At 34.1% G+C, this 27597-nt stretch overlaps 1 protein-coding gene across 1 annotated transcript in view; it reads left to right on the top strand.

Moving 5' to 3' along the window:
* The window catches only part of LOC136031696 (golgin subfamily A member 2-like), a 36633-nt gene extending 10674 nt beyond the window's left edge, over nucleotides 1-25959 (top strand). The window contains exons 2-3 of the mRNA XM_065711385.1: nucleotides 3808-4013; nucleotides 23883-25959. Of these exons, the coding sequence (XP_065567457.1) occupies nucleotides 3818-4013; nucleotides 23883-25858 (2172 nt within the window). The 5' untranslated portion in view covers nucleotides 3808-3817 and the 3' untranslated portion in view covers nucleotides 25859-25959. The remainder of the gene's footprint in view (nucleotides 1-3807; nucleotides 4014-23882) is intronic.
* The last annotated feature ends 1638 nt before the right edge of the window (nucleotides 25960-27597 follow it).

Raw genomic sequence — 27597 nt, forward strand, 5'->3', positions numbered from 1 at the left:
CAACTATTCTGTTATGATTCACCATCTTTGTATCAGGCATAGATGGATAGATAAATTTTAACACACATTTTTGAGACTTCCTCAAGTAATAACTTTGCAGTCACCATCTTCTTCACCACTTAGTTTTTCAACTATGTTACCAATGTAAAAGGAAGTGGTGTTTTTACATTGAATTAGTGGAGGACCAAGGTTCCAGCTTGGAGATTCTGGGTATTTCTTCAAAGATTGGAGAGACATTGACAGGTTTCATGAATCAAAATCAGGAAAACTCTGTGAATCATTTATTTCATCAGGCAATCACTCGTAAGCCTTCCTTGCTATCACTCTTATGTTTTCGAGTTGACCAAGGATCTTTTTTGCTGGATCAGCATGTTTTGCTCAATAATAATAATAAAGATTGATTATGAAACTTAACTTAAATGAATACTGAATGACCTCAGAAAAGATATTACACTTCTTCAAAACCAAATTTTCAGGCTAAAGAAGCAAACTTTTAGCATGAAGACAACTGTGGCTGAGACAATGATGTCTGCAAATAATATATAGAACTACTAGTTGGACAGTGTTGCCACTGCCAGCCTAACCTTCAGTAGTTTCCCAAAATTGAAATTGTCCCAGTGTGGGCTGGTCATTCAGCAAAAATGACATTCCTTTTATAAGGTGGCAGAAGAAGTTCATGAGTATGTTTATTGGTAAAGACAACAGAACAAAATGGTTCAAGCAGCCACTGTCAACATCATGTTCTTGCTCCTCCAATGTAATATCACACTTACACGTTGTTCAAGGGCCATCCAGGGTTGTGGGAATTCTCAGCAAGAACATTGACAAGCTTCCAGTTGTATATCCTCCACACAGGGATCATGAGGATGGATCTACATTCTTTGGTTTTGCTAAGAAGAACACTATTGAATTGTATATGCATAGGAAGTACAAAACAGTAAGTTTGATCTCTAACCAACATGATAGATACAAACTTTTGGCAAGCCAGAGATAGTCAAATTTTGCAACACAATTAAATCTGGCATGGACAATTTATATCAGACATATGTCAACTACCTTGTCAGTACTGGCCATGTGCAGTCTTCTTTGCAAAGGTAGATATTGCAGGTATAAATAAAGGAGTAATTGTCAATACAACACAAAGCCAGGAAATATATTTTAGCACCAATAGATCATCACACAGCTGGAACTAATCCTGTAGGAAACCTTATTTGGTGGTTAGAGTATTCACTAACTCTCTTCCTCAAGAACTTTTTAAAGTTAGTGTTCTATATTGTTAAAATTAAGTCTACATTCTGGCCACAAAAATGTGCAGTGCATTTTCTATCCTCACTGACTGGAAGAGGACCAGGGTCTACACATCTGCAAAAAAGGGCACTGCAAGGAGCACCTCAGCAAACTGTTCAGAAATGCATTTAGAGGAATCTCCAATCTTATAGTATCATAAAAAAATTTATTTGCTCAGGGGAAATGCACTTCTTTTTTCTATGGATGCCAGGAAAACATGTGTATATTTTTTTTTTAAATTTAACTTTTGTAAAACAGAACTGTCTTGAAAGCATAAATTTCTTGTAATCAGTGCTTTTCTTTGTGTTTATTTTCTCTATTTTTTCCTGCTATTTTATTTATGTTATTAGTGGAATAAGTACTAATCCATACTAACAGCATAAGAAAAGGAAGGAAATGGGACAGAAATTTGTCATATATGTGTTGCCTCAACTCTGATGTTTGCTTATTGGTAATTACTGATGTTTGCTTATTGCTTATTGGTAAAGATGATCCTGGATATTTCTTGTATATATTCTTATTTTATCTAATTTTCTTTTTGCTTAAACATGGGCTTCTCTGTAGTCATCAATATGTTCAAATTTCCAGAGTTTGAGGTACAGTAATTATCTTTGAAAAAATCTACTTTCTTAACACAACGTTTTCTGTGCAGAGAGCCCTTTCAACTAATATCAAGGCACACTTGGGCCAAAATTATCATCTCATGCATCCAAGTTTGCTTAGCTCTTTCTTAGCACTCTTTATTTTTTGGTAGTCTTAATCTTTGTTATTGTGTGTGCTTTGTTGCTCTCTCTGGAAATACCCTCTTATATATTCCATTTCACTGAAAATTCTTGTTATATCCTTCTTCACTGGAAAAGATTTTGAAAATATACAAGAGAATGCTATGATAGCTGTCCCACCAGTAAAGTGCAAAACATAGACTGTTGTATTTAGAGCAATGGGCTAATGTAGTTTGGACTTGTTATTTGCTAGTGTTTTTTTTTTTTTCTATACTATCAGCAATTGGGAACAAGCCTCTTTGGTCTTTTTCTCTTCCTAGGTGTGGGGAAGGGAGGAAAAGCTTGAAAGGCAGGGTCCAGCAGGTAATCAGTTATTAATGTGTCAGGACAGTTCTGGATATCAAAAATCTGACAATCTATTGGGTATAATGTGTTTGTTAAGACCCTTAAAGATTTATTCTGGATCCAAATTTCAGGTAATGAAATATGTTGCTAATGTTGTTCCATGTTTGGAAAAACAGCAAGTTCATGATGGTTTATGGACTATGTTTCATAAATAGTTTGCTTATTTAAAATGGAAATTTGTCATTGAAAGAAATCTATGTAAATGTATCCTTATATTAAAATCAAACCTTTGTTCTTGAGACTTGCAAACCCAAAAGATAAAAAAGGGAAAAATTAAGGACATGCTGGCTTGTATAAGGGACTCCTTGTTTTTTGTGTCTAAAAGACAGAAGGCCCTACCTTCTCAAAGGGCAATCCTTTGTAATATTGGTCAAAAGAACCCTCTCCCAGGATAAAATGAAATATTTTACCCCCCTCCTTGGGTCTACTAGTTGACCTAGCAAGTTCAACTAACAGCAAGTTCATAATGGTTTATGGACTATGTTTTATAAATAGTTTGTTTATTTGAAAGTGGAAATTTGTCATTGAAGGAAATCTATGTAAGTGTATCCTTGTATTAAAACCAAAGCTTTGTTTTTGAGACAAACAAACCCAAAAGATAAAGAAAAAAAATGTGAAAAATTAAGGACATGCTGGCTGTATAAGGGACTCATTGTTTTTTGTGTCTAAAAGACATAAGGCCCTACCTTCTCAAAGGGCAATCCTTCATAATATTGGTCAAAAGTACCCACCTCCAGGATAAAACGAAAAAATTTACCCCCCCCCCTTGGGTCTACTAGGTTGACCTATTAACTCCAAAGTGTTGTTGCTTTGCTAGAGCACTTGCAAGATTTTGTAGCTTTGATATTGCAAAACTCCCAATAAATTATGCTACTAACTTCAAATACTATAAAACCTAGCTTGGAATCTCCCAAGATTTGACATTGAATATAGTTATTCAGTATGTTGAGTGTTGACAACATTTCTTTTCTCTTCTAATCCATCATTAACAATAGATAAAAATTTTTAATATGTGACTTGATTTTTAGTTTAATACTTGCAATACTGTATTTTGTAGTTTAAATTAAGTTTAAAACAAAACGTTGGAAAAGTTCTCTTTTTTGGTTTTCTTTTCTTATTCAAGTTTTTTTTTTTTTTAGTTTTGAGCTGATATATCAGAAATTTTAAATTGTCTGGCTCAAAAATTGGAAAAAAGGATGTTATTAGGTTCTTGCTTTATCATAAAACTCCCCATAAATTATTGGAGAGGTGAAGAAAATCCTCCTTCTTTTCTTAAGAGGTAGACCTATGAGTAACTGTGTTGGTTTTGCTTTCTTTTTAGTTGTTATTTTACTATGTGGGCCTATTAGTTATAATAAATCATGCTATGATTTATTTTCTTCAAATCTTGCAGTGGACTTGAGATGGATGCAGAGAAGGAAAAAGCTCAACGACTATTACTGGCTAAAAAGAAACTGAAAAGGCTTCAAGAGTCTCGTTCTGCTCATCGAGATGAAGTTGTATCCTTAGGGAGTAGCAATGAACCAGTTGAAGGAATTCCATGCAGACCAAGCTCAGAGCCATCTATATTCCAGTCTAGTCAAGCAGAGGCAATACCAGGTAAATAGATGACTCTCATTGTTTAATAGAGCAAGATTTTTGTTCAGAAGTGTGCTTGAGAGTGAAAAAGGAACTAGTTGAATTTAGCAGAATCAAATCTTAAAACAGTATTTAGCATATTATTTTCTACCCATCAAAAGCAGAATAGGAAGCTTATTATCCATATTCTTGTATGTCCTTCTTGGCACAACGTTGAATGGAAGTTCAAAGTGGCAACACAGGGCAACACAGGGACTTACAATTTGAGTATGAAAAAAAAATGGAATTCAAGTTATTTTATCCCTTGTTGGACACAACTTAGAACAAGGGGTTCAAAGTGGCACTGCAGGGATTTAATTCTTAATTATGATGGAAGATGTGAATGTAGTGCTGGATCCTCAAGCGTTTCTACTTCTGAATGTCAAGAACCAGAATTGGAAGCCTGGTATCCAAATTCTTGTATATCAAAAGTAAAACAGTTCAAAATAGGGATGAAACCTTTTTATTGACAGTGAATAGATATAAAATTATTTAACTGGATATTTCGAACACATATGCAGTGTTCATCAACAGCAGTAAAACATCATCAACAGTGAAAGTTTTACTGCTGATGATGAATGCTGTATATTTGTTCGAAATATCCAGTTTAATAATTTTATATCTATTCACTGTCAATATAAAGGTTTCATCCCTATTTTGAACTGTTTTACTTTCGTCATAGAAAGGCAGTATGGTCTTTGAAGTAATCTACGTTTTCTTGTATAACATGGCAACATGGGGACTTAATAATTAATTATGATGTAGTGTCAGCGTTTTTGCCACTTCAGATCTCAGCTTGCTAATATGAGACCCAGAGTTCGAAATTAACTCTAGAAGCACACTGAATGGGCTGACACAAACACCTTAGTTGATGAGAAGCTTCATCAATCCAATGTATGCATACATACTTAAAGATTTATTAGGAGCTGTGAACTGTGTTTTTGTGAAAAATGCCCCTTTTTAATGGCACAGTCAAAGCTTTTCTATGAGCTATGCTTTCTGAGATTTGGCTTAGTGTCTACTGGGCTGAAATCAGATTTCCCTAGTTTTCAACAGGCACGACCTAGTGTGAACTTACCAGAATTACAAAACCTAGTATATATGGGTTACAAAAATCAGAGTCGCAAAGACGGGAAGAAAACAAACTGGAAAACCCATTGACAAAAATCTGTATTTTCATCTATTACTCCTGTTCCAAAATAAAAAAAAAAATTACAGTTTTGTTATTTCCGCGAAAATATGAAAAATGCAAATGCTGGGTTTTGGCAGAGGACAATAGAAATATATCTTTCTTTATTGTACTCTAAATATTATGTCCTGTTAAAACATTCTTCTTTTTTTATTTGACAATCCTTGTTATGTATCTTATCAGAAGCCAGAATCGAAAATTGAGGATCAGTTTATGGGATTTTTGCAAATATCCTGGTTTTGCTTGGTGAACCCTTGCTAAAAAGTATAGCTATTCAAATCCCTAAGCGGTGACCTTTGTGACATGAGGTGCAAAGAAGCAATGCTACCACAGTGAAAACAGGAAAAAAAAATCTCTACGGTAGTATTAAAATGTTGTTTTTACTCTTCCACACAATTATTAAAAAAAAAAAAAAAAAAAAAAAAAAAAAAAAAAAAAAAAAAAAAAAAAAAAAAAAAAAAAAAAAAAAAAAAAAAAAAAAAAAAAAAAAAAAAAAAAAAAAAAAAACAGATACATCCGCCGGTTTTTAGCATGGCAATATAATTTCCCATAATAACTTCGTCAATGAGAAAACTATATTTGCATTCAATCTTAGTTGGACATAGTGAAAAATCAAGAGGTGCTGCATAATAGTTGGGCCTTGAAACACACCCTTTTTTAAATCCCTGTTGAGGTATACTACATGGTTAGAAAGTATTGTATTTCTTTTACAGCAGCCTTTTCTTAAGATTTTCTACCGTTATCAGAAAGCCACAAAACCGAAAACCACCAGTCATACAAAACTGTGAAGAGTACTATCAACAGATTTGGCAATAAATATTTTCGTTTAGCGCTAGATTTTTTTTTATCCCTTTTGATGCATATAATCAATCTCTTCTGTGTGCCTGAAGTTGCACAATGAATTTTATGACAAACAAGAAAAAAATTATGGACGAATAATAAAATTAAAAAGCCGAGAAAAACGAGGGTAATTTAGCCAGTGGACAGAAAAGAAGTGAAAATGAATAAAACCAGATATTAAGATAAGTTTGGTTTCATTGTGCCTTGTGATATTTGTTCGCTTTAGGCTTCAAAGTTCGTTTTAAAGAATTGTAGAATCTCAGTAATTTTAGCAGTAATAGAATTAACCATTTTAGGATCAGTAATATTGGGAAGGGTCATTCTGGGACTTCAGGCGGTTGAACTAGTCATGGTAGGAGCATTCGTGCTGATTTTCACTTTAGTGTGAATCAAACATAATTATTTGAACTGTGTACTTACCACTAGTTTGTTTTGGAATTTGTATATTGTAATGCTTGCTTCAGATTTCTTATCTGAAATCTTTGCCGATTTCGGTAGAGGTTAACCACAAGTTGTCATATATACTGGCTCCTTACTGTGTTTTGACTTAGACCTTTATATTGAAGTAGTATTCTCGAATTTTTTGTCAATAAGCTCATAAATCTCAAATTTTATGAAAATTTAATATTACCTACGAAATATATAAGTAGTATTTTTTTATTTATGATAAATCTGCTTCGCACTTAAGGATTTTATTAATAAAGATTTTTTATCCCTTTTGATGCAGATAATAAATCTCTTCTATGTGCCTAAAGTTACACAATGGATTTTATAACAAACAAGAAAACAAAATTATGGATGAATAATAAAATTAAATAACCGAGAAATACGAAGGTAATTTAGCCAGTGGACCGAAAAGAAGTGAAAATGAACCAAACCAGATATTTCGGCTACGACCTCTGCTAAGTCGTCTTCAGTGCTCGATAAAAAGAAGAAAAACTAATCTTTTGAAGTAAACTCAACCAGACCAGAAGAGATTGAATCAAACAAACCAAAAAACCAAGACGTAATAAATGAAAGACCATTAACTAATTAGATTGGGCAAAAATTCTCTGGTTAGCAATTGACGTAGCTTGCCTACTAACCTAATTTTCATTAAAAGTGCGGTCAGATGATCTTGATTTAAACTGAGGAAAAATGTTTTTTGAATCTTTTAATATTAAGCTATTGTAAATTGGTTTTATAGGAATATTTCCTATGTCTCTATTTAAAGCAACTCTAAAAGATGCACCTCCCTTAAAAGATTGTGGTAACCCATGTGCTTAGATATTAAAAGCTACATTAATATCTTTAATATATAACATATATATATATATATATATATATATATATATATATATATATATATATATATATATATATATATATATATATATATATATATATATATATATATATATATATAACATATATTTAATATAATATATATATATAATTTAATATATATATATATATAATTTATATATATATATATATATATATATATATATATATATATATATATATATATATATATATATATATATATATATATATATATATATATATATATATATATATATATATATATATATATATATATATATATATATATATATATATATATATATATATATATATATATATATAATTCTAGTTTAGCAACCTTTTGCTATCTTGGAAATGGTTTAGGTTAGGAATATGAAACTTTCAGGGTTGGGTCTACAGACTAAAGCATGTTCTGAAAAGGTTATTTTAAAGTACCTACCTCCACTCCTTCTCCCTTTAGAAGGCCATGGCCTTTGTTGACCTTTGAAAATCTCTGTGTTATAAAAGTGAAACCTTGCAAAACAGATCTGCTTAAGTACAAGAAAACTATTTTTAGCTTCACAACTTTGCTTAGTCCCAATTTATAAGGTTTCAAATATCTGTTAGTGCGTTTCCTAAATTTGGAAAAAAATACTGATCTGGCTTAAAATTTTACTCAAATAACAGGAATTGCATTTTAAGACCTAAAACCAGAGAAAAAGAAACTGATATGTGAAAATTAAGGTACAATGTTGTTTTGTAAAATTTTGTTCTGTCAAGTATTAAAATTTATAAGTCTTAGAAGTCAGAAGAGGCTTAAGACAGAACCTTGGCAACACCTTCACAGAGTATGTTTTTGGCCCTGAATTCATTACTGAAAGTTTCATTTTCCTAACCAAACCCATTTTCCTAACCCAGAATATTACCTAACCTTTGCATTCGAGCTTATCTGTAAATCAAGAGATGCCCCGTAATGGGTGGCTCTAAAGATTTCCTTACTGAAGCATAGAAATGCCTGGTACCACAGGGTACATCCCTGCTTCTGAAACAATAGTATCTCTTAAAAAATTCCTTACAAAGGATATTCTAGCACTAACACAAAACCATGGCACTAAAAAACAATGAAGCAAAACACTGTTTGTACCACCCGCTGTAATTAAACTATTGGCAAATTACTGCTTATGTATTTTCATTTAGTGCTGGGTTTTAAAGAAGGTTAAAAAAAATAGGGCGCTTTTGTTGATCTTAGCAATTAAACGTGTTTTTATGAATGAATTACGCTTTGATTTTGGATACTTTTGTAGTTTCTTTAGGAAACTTTTTTAGTTTGTTATGTTTTAAAACGTTTAAATTAAGAGTTGTGTCTAACGAGTCTTTAAATATACAATACAAAATTGACCTGCAAAGGGGGAGGGGCGGAGACGTGCAGATTTTGTAGATACTTTGTAGATCCTACACTAAACTAGCAATTTACATCGTAATTAATTATTAAGTCCTCGTGTTACCAGGATATACAAGAATTTGGATATTAAGCTTCCTATTCTGCTTTTGATCATTCAGAAGTAGACATTCTTGTAGATCCTACACTACACTGATAATTTACATCTTAATTAATTATTAAGTCCCTGTGTTACCACGTTGAACTTCCTTTCAACGTTGTGTCAAGAGGGACATACAAGAATGTGGATAATAAGCTTCCTATTCTGCTTTTGATCATTCAGAAGTAGATACCCTTGTAGATCCTACACTACACTGACAATTTACATCGTAATTAATTATTAAGTCCCTGTGTTACCACGTTGAACTTCCTTTCAACGTTGTGTCAAGAGAGACATACAAGAATGTGGATAATAAGCTTCATATTCTGCGTTTGATCATTCAGAAGTAGATACTCTTGTAGATCCTATACTACACTGACAATTTACATCGTAATTAATTATTAAGTCCCTGTGTTACCACGTTGAACTTCCTTTTAACGTTGTGTCAAGAGGGACATACAAGATTATGGATAATAAGCTTCCTATTCTACTTATGATCATCCAGAAGTAGATACTCTTGCAGATCCTACACTTCACTGACAATTTACGTCGCAATTAATTATTAAGTCCCTGTGTTACCACGTTGAACTTCCTTTCAACGTTGTGTCAAGAGAGACATACAAGAATGTGGATAATAAGTTTCATATTCTTCTTCTGATCATTCAGAAGTAGACACTCTTGTAGATCCTACACTACACTGATAATTTAGATCGTAATTAATTATTAAGTCCCTGTGTTACCACGTTGAACTTCCTTTCAACGTTGTGTCAAGAGGGACATACAAGAATGTGGATAATAAGCTTCCTATTCTGCTTTTGATCATTCAGCAGTAGATACCCTTGTAGATCCTATACTACACTGACAATTTACATCGTAATTAATTATTAAGTCCCTGTGTTACCACGTTGAATTTCCTTTCAACGTTGTGTCAAGAGGGACATACAAGATTATGGATAATAAGCTTCCTATTCTGCTTTTGATCATCCAGTAGCAGACACTCTTGCAGATCCTACACTTCACTGATAATTTACGTCGCAATTAATTATTAAGTCCCCGTGTTACCATTTTGAACTTCCTTTCAACATTGTGTCAAGAGGGACATACAAGAATGTGGATAATAAGCTTCCTATTCTGCTTTTGATCATTCAGAAGTAGATACTCTTGCAGATCCTACACTTCACTGACAATTTACGTCGCAATTAATTATTAAGTCCCTGTTTTACCACGTTGAACTTCCTTTCAACGTTGTGTCAAGAGGGACATACAAGAATGTGGATAATAAGCTTCATATTCTGCGTTTGATCATTCAGAAGTAGATACTCTTGTAGATCCCACACTACACTGACAATTTAGATCGTAATTAATTATTAAGTCCCTGTGTTACCACTTTGAATTTCCTTTCAATGTTGTATCAAGAGGGACATACAAGAATGTGGATAATAAGCTTCCTATTCTGCTTTTGGTCATTCAGAAGTAGATACTCTTGTAGATCCTACACTAAACTGACAATTTAGATCGTAATTAATTATTAAGTCCCTGTGTTACCACGTTGAACGTCCTTTCAACATTGTGTCAAGAGGGACATACAAGAATGTGGATAATAAGCTTCATATTCTTCTTTTGATCATTCAGAAGTAGATACTCTTGTAGATCCTACACTACACTGACAATTTAGATCGTAAGTAATTATTAAGTCCCTGTGTTACCACGTTGAACTTCCTTTCAACGTTTTGTCAAGAGGGACATACAAGAATGTGGATAGTAAGCTTCCTATTCTGCTTTTGGTCATTCAGAAGTAGATACTCTTATAGATCCTACACTACACTGACAATTTAGATCGTAATTAATTATTAAGTCCCTGTGTTACCACGTTGAACTTCCTTTCAACGTTGTGTCAAGAGGAAAATACAAGAATTTGGATAATAAGCTTCATATTCTTCTTTTGATCATTCAGAAGTAGATACTCTTGTAGATCCCACACTACACTGACAATTTAGATCGTAATTAATTATTAAGTCCCTGTGTTACCACTTTGAACTTCCTTTCAACGTTGTGTCAAGAGGGACATACAAGAATGTGGATAATAAGCTTCATATTCTGCTTTTGATCATTCAGAAGTAGATAGTCTTGTAGATCCTACACTACACTGACAATTTAGCTCGTAATTAATTATTAAGTCCCTGTGTTTCCACGTTGAACTTCCTTCCAAAGTTGTGTCAAGAGGGACATACAAGAATGTGGAAAATATGCTTCCTATTGTGCTTTTTATCATTCAGAAGTAGATACTCTTGTAGATCCTACACTACACTGACAATTTACATCGTAATTAATTATTAAGTCCCTGTGTTACCACGTTGAACTTCCTTTCAACGTTGTGTCAAGAGGGACATACAAGAATATGGATAATAAGCTTCCTATTCTGTTTTTGATCATTCACAAGTAGATACTCTTGTAGATCCCACACTACACTGACAATTTAGATCGTAATTAATTATTAAGTCCCTTTGTTACCACATTGAACTTCCTTTCAACGTTGTGTCAAGAGGGACATCCAAGAATGTGAATAATAAGCTACATCTGCTTTTGATTATTCAGAAGTAGATACCCTTGAAGATCCTACATTACACTGACAATTTAGATCGTAATTAATTAGTAAGTCCCTGTGTTACCACGTTGAACTTCCTTTCAACGTTTTGTCAAGAGGGACATACAAGAATGTGGATAATAAGCTTCATATTCTATTTTTCATCATTCAGAAGTAGATACTCTTGTAGATCCTATACTACACTGACAATTTAGATCGTAATTAATTATTAAGTCCCTGTGTTATCACGTTGAGCTTCTTTTCAATGTTGTGTCAAGAGGGACATACAAGAATGTGGATAATAAGCTTCCTATTCTGCTTTTGGTCATTCAGAAGTAGATACTCTTGTAGATCCTACACTAAACTGACAATTTAGATCGTAATTAATTATTAAGTCCCTGTGTTACCACGTTGAACGTCCTTTCAACGTTGTCTGAAGAGGGACATACAAGAATGTGGATAATAAGCTTCATATTCTGTTTTTCATTTTTCACAAGTAGATACTCTTGTAGATCCTACACTACACTGACAATTTAGATCGTAATTAATTATTAAGTCCCTGTGTTACCACGTTGAACTTCCTTTCAATGTTGTGTCAAGAGGGACATACAAGAATGTGGATAATAAGCTTCCTATTCTGCTTTTGGTCATTCAGAAGTAGATACTCTTGTAGATCCTACACTAAACTGACAATTTAGATCGTAATTAATTATTAAGTCCCTGTGTTACCACGTTGAACGTCCTTTCAACATTGTGTCAAGAGGGACATACAAGAATGTGGATAATAAGCTTCATATTCTTCTTTTGATCATTCAGAAGTAGATACTCTTGTAGATCCTACACTACACTGACAATTTAGATCGTAATTAATTATTAAGTCCCTGTGTTACCACGTTGAACTTCCTTTCAACGTTTTGTCAAGAGGGACATACAAGAATGTGGATAATAAGCTTCCTATTCTGCTTTTGATCATTCAGAAGTAGATACTCTTGCAGATCCTACACTTCACTGATAATTTACGTCGCAATTAATTATTAAGTCCCTGTTTTACCACGTTGAACTTCCTTTCAACGTTGTGTCAAGAGGGACATACAAGAATGTGGATAATAAGCTTCACATTCTGCGTTTGATCATTCAGAAGTAGATACTCTTGTAGATCCTATACTACACTGACAATTTACATCGTAATTAATTATTAAGTCCCTGTGTTACCACGTTGAACTTCCTTTCAACGTTGTGTCAAGAGGGACATACAAGAATGTGGATAATAAGCTTCCTATTCTGTTTTTAATCATTCAGAAGTAGATACTCTTGTAGATCCCACACTACACTGACAATTTAGATCGTAATTAATTATTAAGTCCCTGTGTTACCACTTTGAACTTCCTTTCAACGTTGTGTCAAGAGGGACATACAAGAATGTGGATAATAAGCTTCATATTCTGCTTTTGATCATTCAGAAGTAGATAGTCTTGTAGATCCTACACTACACTGACAATTTAGCTCGTAATTAATTATTAAGTCCCTGTGTTTCCACGTTGAACTTCCTTTCAACGTTGTGTCAAGAGGGACATACAAGAATATGGATAATAAGCTTCCTATTCTGTTTTTGATCATTCACAAGTAGATACTCTTGTAGATCCCACACTACACTGACAATTTAGATCGTAATTAATTATTAAGTCCCTGTGTTACCACATTGAACTTCCTTTCAACGTTGTGTCAAGAGGGACATACAAGAATGTGAATAATAAGCTTCATATTCTGCTTTTGATTATTCAGAAGTAGATACCCTTGAAGATCCTACACTACACTGACAATTTAGATCATAATTAATTAGTAAGTCCCTGTGTTACCACGTTGAACTTCCTTTCAACGTTGTGTCAAGAGGGACATACAAGAATGTGGATAATAAGCTTCATATTCTACTTTTGATCATTCAGAAGTAGATACTCTTGTAGATCCTACACTACACTGACAATTTAGATCCTAATTAATTATTAAGTCCCTGTTTTACCACGTTGAACTTCCTTTCAACGTTGTCTCAAGAGGGACATACAAGAGTGTGGATAATAAGCTTCATATTCTGTTTTTCATCATTCAGAAGTAGATACTCTTGTAGATCCTACACTACACTGACAATTTAGATCGTAATTAATTATTAAGTCCCTGTGTTACCACGTTGAACTTCCTTTCAATGTTGTATCAAGAGGGACATACAAGAATGTGGATAATAAGCTTCCTATTCTGCTTTTGGTCATTCAGAAGTAGATACTCTTGTAGATCCTACACTAAACTGACAATTTAGATCGTAATTAATTATTAAGTCCCTGTGTTACCACGTTGAACGTCCTTTCAACATTGTGTCAAGAGGGACATACAAGAATGTGGATAATAAGCTTCATATTCTTCTTTTGATCATTCAGAAGTAGATACTCTTGTAGATCCTACACTACACTGACAATTTAGATCGTAAGTAATTATTAAGTCCCTGTGTTACCACGTTGAACTTCCTTTCAACGTTTTGTCAAGAGGGACATACAAGAATGTGGATAGTAAGCTTCCTATTCTGCTTTTGGTCATTCAGAAGTAGATACTCTTATAGATCCTACACTACACTGACAATTTAGATCGTAATTAATTATTAAGTCCCTGTGTTACCACGTTGAACTTCCTTTCAACGTTGTGTCAAGAGGAAAATACAAGAATTTGGATAATAAGCTTCATATTCTTCTTTTGATCATTCAGAAGTAGATACTCTTGTAGATCCCACACTACACTGACAATTTAGATCGTAATTAATTATTAAGTCCCTGTGTTACCACTTTGAACTTCCTTTCAACGTTGTGTCAAGAGGGACATACAAGAATGTGGTTAATAAGCTTCATATTCTGCTTTTGATCATTCAGAAGTAGATAGTCTTGTAGATCCTACACTACACTGACAATTTAGCTCGTAATTAATTATTAAGTCCCTGTGTTTCCACGTTGAACTTCCTTCCAAAGTTGTGTCAAGAGGGACATACAAGAATGTGGAAAATATGCTTCCTATTGTGCTTTTTATCATTCAGAAGTAGATACTCTTGTAGATCCTACACTACACTGACAATTTACATCGTAATTAATTATTAAGTCCCTGTGTTACCACGTTGAACTTCCTTTCAACGTTGTGTCAAGAGGGACATACAAGAATATGGATAATAAGCTTCCTATTCTGTTTTTGATCATTCACAAGTAGATACTCTTGTAGATCCCACACTACACTGACAATTTAGATCGTAATTAATTATTAAGTCCCTTTGTTACCACATTGAACTTCCTTTCAACGTTGTGTCAAGAGGGACATACAAGAATGTGAATAATAAGCTACATCTGCTTTTGATTATTCAGAAGTAGATACCCTTGAAGATCCTACATTACACTGACAATTTAGATCGTAATTAATTAGTAAGTCCCTGTGTTACCACGTTGAACTTCCTTTCAACGTTTTGTCAAGAGGGACATACAAGAATGTGGATAATAAGCTTCATATTCTACTTTTGATCATTCAGAAGTAGATACTCTTGTAGATCCTACACTACACTGACAATTTAGATCGTAATTAATTATTAAGTCCCTGTTTTACCACGTTGAACTTCCTTTCAACGTTGTCTCAAGAGGGACATACAAGAATGTGGATAATAAGCTTCATATTCTATTTTTCATCATTCAGAAGTAGATACTCTTGTAGATCCTACACTACACTGACAATTTAGATCGTAATTAATTATTAAGTCCCTGTGTTATCACGTTGAGCTTCTTTTCAATGTTTTGTCAAGAGGGACATACAAGAATGTGGATAATAAGCTTCCTATTCTGCTTTTGGTCATTCAGAAGTAGATACTCTTGTAGATCCTACACTAAACTGACAATTTAGATCGTAATTAATTATTAAGTCCCTGTGTTACCACGTTGAACGTCCTTTCAACGTTGTCTGAAGAGGGACATACAAGAATGTGGATAATAAGCTTCATATTCTGTTTTTCATTTTTCACAAGTAGATACTCTTGTAGATCCTACACTACACTGACAATTTAGATCGTAATTAATTATTAAGTCCCTGTGTTACCACGTTGAACTTCCTTTCAATGTTGTGTCAAGAGGGACATACAAGAATGTGGATAATAAGCTTCCTATTCTGCTTTTGGTCATTCAGAAGTAGATACTCTTGTAGATCCTACACTAAACTGACAATTTAGATCGTAATCAATTATTAAGTCCCTGTGTTACCACGTTGAACGTCCTTTCAACATTGTGTCAAGAGGGACATACAAGAATGTGGATAATAAGCTTCATATTCTTCTTTTGATCATTCAGAAGTAGATACTCTTGTAGATCCTACACTACACTGACAATTTAGATCGTAATTAATTATTAAGTCCCTGTGTTACCACGTTGAACTTCCTTTCAACGTTTTGTCAAGAGGGACATACAAGAATGTGGATAATAATCTTCCTATTCTGCTTTTGATCATTCAGAAGTAGATACTCTTGCAGATCCTACACTTCACTGATAATTTACGTCGCAATTAATTATTAAGTCCCTGTTTTACCACGTTGAACTTCCTTTCAACGTTGTGTCAAGAGGGACATACAAGAATGTGGATAATAAGCTTCATATTCTGCTTTTGATCATTCAGAAGTAGATACTCTTGTAGATCCTACACTACACTGACAATTTACATCGTAATTAATTATTAAGTCCCTGTGTTACCACGTTGAACTTCCTTTCAACGTTGTGTCAAGAGGGACATACAAGAATGTGGATAATAAGCTTCCTATTCTGTTTTTGATCATTCAGAAGTAGATACTCTTGTAGATCCCACACTACACTGACAATTTAGATCGTAATTAATTATTAAGTCCCTGTGTTACCACTTTGAACTTCCTTTCAACGTTGTGTCAAGAGGGACATACAAGAATGTGGATAATAAGCTTCATATTCTGCTTTTGATCATTCAGAAGTAGATAGTCTTGTAGATCCTACACTACACTGACAATTTAGCTCGTAATTAATTATTAAGTCCCTGTGTTTCCACGTTGAACTTCCTTTCAACGTTGTGTCAAGAGGGACATACAAGAATATGGATAATAAGCTTCCTATTCTGTTTTTGATCATTCACAAGTAGATACTCTTGTAGATCCCACACTACACTGACAATTTAGATCGTAATTAATTATTAAGTCCCTGTGTTAGCACATTGAACTTCCTTTCAACGTTGTGTCAAGAGGGACATACAAGAATGTGAATAATAAGCTTCATATTCTGCTTTTGATTATTCAGAAGTAGATACTCTTGTAGATCCTACACTACACTGACAATTTAGATCGTAATTAATTATTAAGTCCCTGTGATACCACGTTGAACTTCCTTTCAACGTTGTGTCAAGAGGGACATACAAGAATGTGGATAATAAGCTTCCTATTCTGCTTTTGGTCATTCAGAAGTAGATACTCTTGTAGATCCTACACTACACTGACAAGTTAGATCGTAATTAATTATTAAGTCCCTGTGTTACCACGTTGAACTTCCCTTCAACGTTGTGTCAAGATGGACATACAAGAATGTGGATAATAAGCTTCATATTCTTCTTTTGATCATTCAGAAGTAGATAGTCTTGTAGATCCTACACTACACTGACAATTTAGATCGTAATTAATTATTAAGTCCCTGTGTTACCACGTTGAACTTCCTTTCAACGTTGTGTCAAGAGGGACATACAAGAATGTGGATAATAAGCTTCCTATTCTTTTATTGATCATTCAGATGTAGATACTCTTGTAAATCCTACACTACACTGACAATTTAGATCGTAATTAATTATTAAGTCCCTGTGTTACCACGTTGAACTTCCTTTCAACGTTGTGTCAAGAGGGACATACAAGAATGTGGATAATAAGCTTCCTATTCTGCTTTTCGTCATTCAGAAGTAGATATTCTTGTAGATCCTACACTACACTGACAATTTAGATCGTAATTAATTATTAAGTCCCTGTGTTACCATGTTAAACTTTCTTTCAACGTTTTGTCAAGAGGGACATACAAGAATGTGGATAATAATCTTCCTATTCTACTTTTGATCAATTAGAAGTAGACACTCTTGTAGATCCTATACTACACTGACAATTTAGATCGTAATTAATTATTAAGTCCCTGTGTTACCACGTTGAACTTCCTTTCAACGCTGTGTCAAGAGGGACATACAAGAATGTGGATAATAAGCTTCCTATTCTGTTTTTGATCATTCAGAAGTAGATACCCTTGTAGATCCTACACTACACTGACAATTTAGATCGTAATTAATTATTAAGTCCCTGTGATACCACGTTGAACTTCCTTTCAACGTTGTGTCAAGAGGGACATACAAGAATGTGGATAATAAGCTTCCTATTCTGCTTTTGGTCATTCAGAAGTAGATACTCTTGTAGATCCTACACTACACTGACAATTTAGATCGTAATTAATTATTAAGTCTCTGTGTTACCACATTGAACTTCCTTTCAACGTTGTGTCAAGAGATACATACAAGAATGTGGATAATTAGCTTCATATTCTACTTTTGATAATTCAGAAGTAGACACTCTTGTATATCCTATACTACACTGACAATTTAGATCGTAATTAATTATTAAGCCCTGTGTTACCACGTTGAACTTCCTTTCAACGTTGTGTCAAGAGGGACATACAAGAATGTGGATAATAAGCTTCCTATTCTAATTTTGATCAATTAGAAGTAGACACTCTTGTAGATCCTATACTACACTGACAATTTAGATCTTAATTAATTATTAAGTCCCTGTGTTACCACGTTGAACTTCCTTTCAACGCTATGTCAAGAGGGACATACAAGAATGTGGATAATAAGCTTCCTATTCTACTTTTGATCATTCAGAAGTAGACACTCTTGTAGATCCTATACTACACTGACAATTTAGATCGTAATTCATTATTAATTCCCTGTGTTACCACGTTGAACTTCCTTTCAACGTTGTGTCAAGAGGGACATACAAGAATGTGGATAATAAGCTTCCTATTCTACTTTTGATCATTCAGAAGTAGATACCCTTGTAGATCCTACACTACACTGACAATTTAGATCTTAATTAATTATTAAGTCCCTGTGTTACCACATTGAACTTCCTTTCAACGTTGTGTCAAGAGAGACATACAAGAATTTGGATAATAAGCTTCATATTCTACTTTTGATCATTCAGAAGTAGACACTCTTGTAGATCCTATACTACACTGACAATTTAGATCGTAATTCATTATTAAGTCCCTGTGTTACCACGTTGAACTTCCTTTCAACGTTGTGTCAAGAGGGACATACAAGAATGTGGATAATAAGCTTCATATTCTACTTTTGATCATTCAGAAGTAGATACTTTTGTAGATCCTACACTACACTGACAATTTAGATCGTAATTAGTTATTAAGCCCTGTGTTACCACGTTGAACTTCCTTTCAACGTTGTGTCAAGAGGGACATACAAGAATGTGGATAATAAGCTTCCTATTCTACTTTTGATCAATTAGAAGTAGACACTCTTGTAGATCCTATACTACACTGACAATTTAGATCGTAATTAATTATTAAGTCCCTGTGTTACCACGTTAAACTTCCTTTCAACGCTATGTCAAGAGGGACATACAAGAATGTGGATAATAAGCTTCCTATTCTGTTTTTGATCATTCAGAAGTAGATACCCTTGTAGATCCTACACTACACTGACAATTTAGATTGTAATTAATTATTCAGTCCCTGTGTTACCACGTTGAACTTCCTTTCAACGTTGTTTCAAGAGGGACATACAAGAATGTGGATAATAAGCTTCCTATTCTGCTTTTGGTCATTCAGAAGTAGATACTCTTGTAGATCCTACACTAAACTGACAATTTAGATCGTAATTAATTATTAAGTCCCTGTGTTACCACGTGGAACGTCCTTTCAACATTGTGTCAAGAGGGACATACAAGAATGTGGATAATAAGCTTCATATTCTTCTTCTGATTATTCAGAAGTAGATACTCTTGTAGATCCTACACTACACTGACAATTTAGATCGTAAGTAATTATTAAGTCCCTGTGTTACCACGTTGAACTTCCTTTCAACGTTTTGTCAAGAGGGACATACAAGAATGTGGATAGTAAGCTTCCTATTCTGCTTTTAGTCATTCAGAAGTAGATACTCTTATAGATCCTACACTACACTGACAATTTAGATCGTAATTAATTATTAAGTCCCTGTGTTACCACGTTGAACTTCCTTTCAACGTTGTGTCAAGAGGAAAATACAAGAATGTGGATAATAAGCTTCATATTCTTCTTTTGATCATTCAGAAGTAGATACTCTTGTAGATCCTACACTACACTGACAATTTAGATCGTAATTAATTATTAAGTCCCTGTGATACCACGTTGAACTTCCTTTCAACGTTGTGTCAAGAGGGACATACAAGAATGTGGATAATAAGCTTCCTATTCTGCTTTTGGTCATTCAGAAGTAGATACTCTTGTAGATCCTACACTACACTGACAAGTTAGATCGTAATTAATTATTAAGTCCCTGTGTTACCACGTTGAACTTCCCTTCAACGTTGTGTCAAGATGGACATACAAGAATGTGGATAATAAGCTTCATATTCTTCTTTTGATCATTCAGAAGTAGATAGTCTTGTAGATCCTACACTACACTGACAATTTAGATCGTAATTAATTATTAAGTCCCTGTGTTACCACGTTGAACTTCCTTTCAACGTTGTGTCAAGAGGGACATACAAGAATGTGGATAATAAGCTTCCTATTCTTTTATTGATCATTCAGATGTAGATACTCTTGTAAATCCTACACTACACTGACAATTTAGATCGTAATTAATTATTAAGTCCCTGTGTTACCACGTTGAACTTCCTTTCAACGTTGTGTCAAGAGGGACATACAAGAATGTGGATAATAAGCTTCCTATTCTGCTTTTCGTCATTCAGAAGTAGATATTCTTGTAGATCCTATACTACACTGACAATTTAGATCGTAATTAATTATTAAGTCCCTGTGTTACCATGTTAAACTTTCTTTCAACGTTTTGTCAAGAGGGACATACAAGAATGTGGATAATAATCTTCCTATTCTACTTTTGATCAATTAGAAGTAGACACTCTTGTAGATCCTATACTACACTGACAATTTAGATCGTAATTAATTATTAAGTCCCTGTGTTACCACGTTGAACTTCCTTTCAACGCTATGTCAAGAGGGACATACAAGAATGTGGATAATAAGCTTCCTATTCTGTTTTTGATCATTCAGAAGTAGATACCCTTGTAGATCCTACACTACACTGACAATTTAGATCGTAATTAATTATTAAGTCCCTGTGATACCACGTTGAACTTCCTTTCAACGTTGTGTCAAGAGGGACATACAAGAATGTGGATAATAAGCTTCCTATTCTGCTTTTGGTCATTCAGAAGTAGATACTCTTGTAGATCCTACACTACACTGACAATTTAGATCGTAATTAATTATTAAGTCTCTGTGTTACCACATTGAACTTCCTTTCAACGTTGTGTCAAGAGATACATACAAGAATGTGGATAATTAGCTTCATATTCTACTTTTGATAATTCAGAAGTAGACACTCTTGTATATCCTATACTACACTGACAATTTAGATCGTAATTAATTATTAAGCCCTGTGTTACCACGTTGAACTTCCTTTCAACGTTGTGTCAAGAGGGACATACAAGAATGTGGATAATAAGCTTCCTATTCTAATTTTGATCAATTAGAAGTAGACACTCTTGTAGATCCTATACTACACTGACAATTTAGATCTTAATTAATTATTAAGTCCCTGTGTTACCACGTTGAACTTCCTTTCAACGCTATGTCAAGAGGGACATACAAGAATGTGGATAATAAGCTTCCTATTCTACTTTTGATCATTCAGAAGTAGACACTCTTGTAGATCCTATACTACACTGACAATTTAGATCGTAATTCATTATTAATTCCCTGTGTTACCACGTTGAACTTCCTTTCAACGTTGTGTCAAGAGGGACATACAAGAATGTGGATAATAAGCTTCCTATTCTACTTTTGATCATTCAGAAGTAGATACCCTTGTAGATCCTACACTACACTGACAATTTAGATCTTAATTAATTATTAAGTCCCTGTGTTACCACATTGAACTTCCTTTCAACGTTGTGTCAAGAGAGACATACAAGAATTTGGATAATAAGCTTCATATTCTACTTTTGATCATTCAGAAGTAGACACTCTTGTAGATCCTATACTACACTGACAATTTAGATCGTAATTCATTATTAAGTCCCTGTGTTACCACGTTGAACTTCCTTTCAACGTTGTGTCAAGAGGGACATACAAGAATGTGGATAATAAGCTTCATATTCTACTTTTGATCATTCAGAAGTAGATACTTTTGTAGATCCTACACTACACTGACAATTTAGATCGTAATTAGTTATTAAGCCCTGTGTTACCACGTTGAACTTCCTTTCAACGTTGTGTCAAGAGGGACATACAAGAATGTGGATAATAAGCTTCATATTCTACTTTTGATCAATTAGAAGTAGACACTCTTGTAGATCCTATACTACACTGACAATTTAGATCGTAATTAATTATTAAGTCCCTGTGTTACCACGTTAAACTTCCTTTCAACGCTATGTCAAGAGGGACATACAAGAATGTGGATAATAAGCTTCCTATTCTGTTTTTGATCATTCAGAAGTAGATACCCTTGTAGATCCTACACTACACTGACAATTTAGATTGTAATTAATTATTCAGTCCCTGTGTTACCACGTTGAACTTCCTTTCAACGTTGTTTCAAGAGGGACATACAAGAATGTGGATAATAAGCTTCCTATTCTACTTTTGATCAATTAGAAGTAGACACTCTATAGAGATACATACAAGAATGTGGATAATTAGCTTCGTATTCTACTTTTGATCATTCAGAAGTAGACACTCTTGTAGATCCTATACTACACTGACAATTTAGATCGTAATTAATTATTAAGCCCTGTGTTACCACGTTGAATTAAATAATTAATTAGATCGTAATTCATTATTAAGTCCCTGTGTTACCACGTTGAACCTCCTTTCAACGTTTTGTCAAGAGAGACATACAAGAATTTGGATAATTAGCTTCATATTCTACTTTTGATCATTCAGAAATAGATACTTTTGTAGATCCTATACTACACTGACAATTTAGATCGTAATTCATTATTAAGTCCCTGTGTTACCACGTTGAACTTCCTTTCAACGTTGTGTCAAGAGGGACATACAAGAATGTGGATACTAAGCTTCCTATTCTACTTTTGATCATTCAGAAGTAGATACCCTTGTAGATCCTACACTACACTGACAATTTAGATCTTAATTAATTAGAAATCCCTGTGTTACCACATTGAACTTCCTTTCAACGTTGTGTCAAGAGATACATACAAGAATGTGGATAATTAGCTTCATATTCTACTTTTGATCATTCAGAAGTAGACACTCTTGTAGATCCTATACTACACTGACAATTTAGATCGTAATTAATTATTAAGCCCTGTGTTACCACGTTGAACTTCCTTTCAACGTTGAGTCAAGAGGGACATACAAGAATGTGGATAATAAGCTTCCTACTCTACCATTGATCAATTAGAAGTAGACGCTCCTGTAGATCCTATACTACACTGACAATTTAGATCGTAATTAATTATTAAGTCCCTGTGTTACCACGTTGAACCTCTTTTAACGTTGTGTCCAGAGGAAAAAACAAATATGTAGATAATAAGCTTTCTATTCTGCTTTTGATCATTCAGAAGTAGATACTCTTGTAGATCCTACCTGATGTAAGACATTTTTCTCATTTGTAATATGCAAGATTCCCTGTTTTAGTTTCTGTATCTCCTTCTCCAACTATAATACTCTCCCTTCATGTTCACTCTCCAACGTTGGCTTCTCGTATTTCCTCTCTTTTTTCTTTTTGCAATTCTCAATGGGAATAAAACTACTTTAAAGAACATATATATAATTGCACTTACAAACATTTTATTTGCTGTTATTTTTATTTGTTTTGCTTGCCACCAACTTTTTTCTCTTTAATTTTTGATGCTTTGTTCTGTTTGAACCTTTTTTAAAGCTACGCAAAGGAAAATGGCGGTTATGCCACGGAACTGGGTGCCTGTGATTTGATGGCTTTTTTGTTTGAAGACACGTGAGCCGATTCTTTTCTCACCCTTTCTTATCATTCAGTTCTCGTTTCCTTCTCTTTTTTATTATTGTATCGTCAATCGTTACGTTATCATTATTCTTTTTTACCAGTTTTACTGATTCTTTTATATTATGTTTCAGTTCACACTGTTGACCTAATTGGCCTCCCAGATTCATCTTTACCGTCAGAGTTAGCTGTTCCTATGTCCACAAGTGCAGAATTATTACAGCTCAACAATGAAAACTATCAGCCAAGTGGGGCTACATCAGTCTCCCTCGATTTTACAAATGACATTTCCAATCAGCTCTTTCAACAAAATAATGAAAACTATATCCCATCCAGTAGTGCACACTCTTTATCACTGGATTTTATGAATGACATATCAGGGCAGAGCGCCCAACGCGTTGGTCATAAATCAGGAAACGAATCAGTGCCCAGCACCAGTCGTGAGACAGCTGGCCAGCAACAAACTCAGAGCATTAGCACAAGTGGGGCTTTAGAGCAGAAAATTGAAATGACTGCTTTGAAAGAATGCGTTTCCCAATATAGAATGGAGATAGTACACCTGAATGAGCTTTTACAATATGAAAAAAGGAAAGGCAATTCGTATGAATTGGAAAAATCGAATATGGCCACAATGAATCAGAAATTGCAGGGTAAAATTATACAGCTTACTATTGAAAATGAGAAGTTATCAGCACAGGATTTACAATTCAGACACGAAGTAGATTTACTGCGTGGAGACAATTCTGTGATAAATGAAAAACTTGTAGTCAAAGATGCTGAATTAGTGCAAGCAAATTCTCAAATCAATGCACTAACATCTGAACTGAGTTTAGCTCGTCTGAATTTAGAGCAGCTTAAAAACAGTGAAACTCCTGTTGCTTCTGCGCCTGATTATGAATTACTCAAATCAAAATGTATAGCGTATGAAAACGAATTAGAGGAATATAGGTCAAGGTTGAATGTAATGAAAAGTCAATTTGAAAGTAGCTTGAGTAAGCAGCAAGAATATGCAAATGTTATGAATCAGAAGCAGCAAGATCTTGAGCATCAAGTAAATGACCTGTTCACGGAGAATAAAAGACTTCATACAAAAGAGGCTGAACTTGAGCAGAATTTAGCCTTTAAAAATGTGGAGATAGCAAGACATACAGAAGAGATGAAACAGAAAGCTTTTGAGTTGGAAAGTTGTAAAGCTGAATTAAAGTCTATCAAAGAGGTGCAGAACGATTTGTCTCTGATTCGAAGGCAATTGGATAACGCATTGCGAGACAATAATGACTTAACAGACGTTTTAAGGAGAAAAAATATTGATTTAGAGTCGCGCTCCTTAGAAATAAGTCACTTAAATGAGCAAATTGAGAGTCTGAAATTGGAGGCAACCCAGTACTCAAGAGAGAAGTATGAATCTCTAGTGAATCAGTTGCAGAGTGATAGAGTTGCCACTTCTCGTGCTTTAGCTCAGAATAAAGAAATGAAAGAACGTTTATTTGAATTAGAAGAGCGGCTTATAAAAGTAATGGACGAAAAAGTAAATTTGACAGAACAACTAGAATCAGCAAGACGTCTTGCTGCGACATCTAGCCAATCACTTGAAGTGACAAGTGCGGGAACAGAGATTGCAGTAGATGTTCTTAAAAGTAGTTGCATTCCCATTGAGAATTGTAAAGACGAAGAAGAAGAGAGGGAATACGAGAAGCCAACGTTGGAGAATGAACATGAAGAGAGAGTAATAGAGTTGGAGAAGGAAATACAGAAACTAAAGCAGGGAATCTTGCATATTACAAATGAGAAAAATGTCTTACATCAGACTGTGATTGAACTCTTAGAAGAATTGAAAGGAAAAAATACTAGGTCAAAACAAATCCTGTCATTAATTAATAAGCGATTTAATCATTTTGATAAAGAGAGGCTTCTTCTAAGAAATCAAGTGGATGAACTTATTCTCTTATTAAACGCATTTCTTGATTCAAACGATAGGAACAGTATCTCTTCTGAAAAATTCCTCAAGTTACTAACTGATATAAGTAACAATCAGATATTAAGTATAGAAAGTGTTTTTGTGAATAGCTTTAAATGTGGACACTGTATGGGTTTACAGCAAATTGTCTAATTTCTATGGATTTATGTTTTTAATGTCTCGGAAATTGTTGGGTCACTTCTCTTATGTTGTTTTTTATCATCCCGGTTGCCAATTAAAATATGTTGTTGCAACTGCTGTATACGTTCTTTATCAGGAAAAAATAGGCCATCTGAGACTGGGTAGGATATCAGCCATTGGAATAGCTAAACCTCTTATTCTAATTACGATTGCAATTGGTTCAGGGCCTATAGGCCGATATAATAGGATATTGACCATTAGAATAACAATCGCTGTAATTCTAATGGGCATCAGCATTGGTCCAGAGCCAATTTTCCTTAGAAGAGCCATTAGAGTTGGTCTGGGGTTAATTTTTCTTAATTTGACCTGGGGTTGATTAGAAAAAATAGGCATGCAGAGACTGGGTAGAATATCAGCCATTAGAATAGTGGTAGCTCTTATTCTAGTTACGATTACAATTGGTTCAGGGCAAAATTTTCGTATTCAGAAAAAAAAACAGGCACGCTGGGATTGACTGGGATTTTGGTCGTTAAAATAACTATAGCTGTTATTCTAATGGGTATCAGGATTGTTCCAGGGCCAATTTTCCTTAAAAGAGCCATTAGAATTGGACTGGGGTTAATTTTCCTAATTATAAAAAATAGGCATGTTGAAACTGGATAGGATATCAGCCATTAGAATAGATATAGCTCTAATTTTAATGGCCACTATAATTGGCCTGGAGTCTTCCTTATTAGAAAAATAGGCTTGCTGGGACTGAGCAAGATGTCGGCCATTACTATAGCTGTTATTCAAATGGCCATTAGAATTTGCCCAGGGCCAATTTTCCTTATCAGAAAAAATATACATGCTGGGTTTGTGTAGAATATCGACCATATTAGAATAACTGTAAAATTGCGTCTTCACTTGCTTTTTTTCATTGCTTTTTTTCATGCATCTTGATTTGTTTTCTATTTTGGCATGGTTTACTTCGTCTGAATAAGGCAAATGGAGACATGGCTTAAATGCTCATTTTCAAGCAGCTAAGACTGGATTTCGGCTTCAGTGTTTCTGTAATTCACACACAAAGTGTTTAAAACACTTGAAGCGAGAATCAAATCTATTTTTAAAAAGACATTGCTCATCTAATCAGATTCTAATGATACATTTAATCATTGCTAATGATACTGTACAGATTCTAGAAAAGGTGATTTCTTAATAGTATGGCATTTGCAATTTGTATTATTGTTTGAACACATTTTTTTCCACTTTTAATGAGTCGACCATGAAATTAGGCGCTTTAAAAACGGATATTAGTGATAAACAATTACCATTTGTAGCTGATTCAGGAATGGTAAGTATTATTTCGAGTAGTCTTGATAGTAAAAGTTTGTAGCGAAAACAAATTTATGTGAATTTTGAAAAATAGACTGAAACCTCTTGAAGTCTGATTAAAACGAAAAGTACGCAATTGAAATCGCCGTCGCTGAAAACCCTATGCAGGACAGTTACAGCCCCCCCCCCTTTAATCAATAAGAAAAATCACAAGTGTGTAATTTTATGAAATCACTAATGAGTTTTTCTTCTTTTCGTTTCTGCTTGCGGGGTAGTCCAGTCTCCTTTGAAGGTGTATATGTCGTCCGGAAAAAAAAATTATTGGTGTTTGAAATTTCAAGGGCAAAAATCGTTGGTAAACTTAATTTTTTTTTAAATTTCCCCATGCTGTTTTTCAGGGCTGCTCAAACTAGTTGAAGGAGTAAATTTGTATATAG

Source organism: Artemia franciscana, chromosome 10 (genome assembly GCF_032884065.1).
Source record: "Artemia franciscana chromosome 10, ASM3288406v1, whole genome shotgun sequence".
Taxonomy (NCBI): domain Eukaryota; kingdom Metazoa; phylum Arthropoda; class Branchiopoda; order Anostraca; family Artemiidae; genus Artemia; species Artemia franciscana.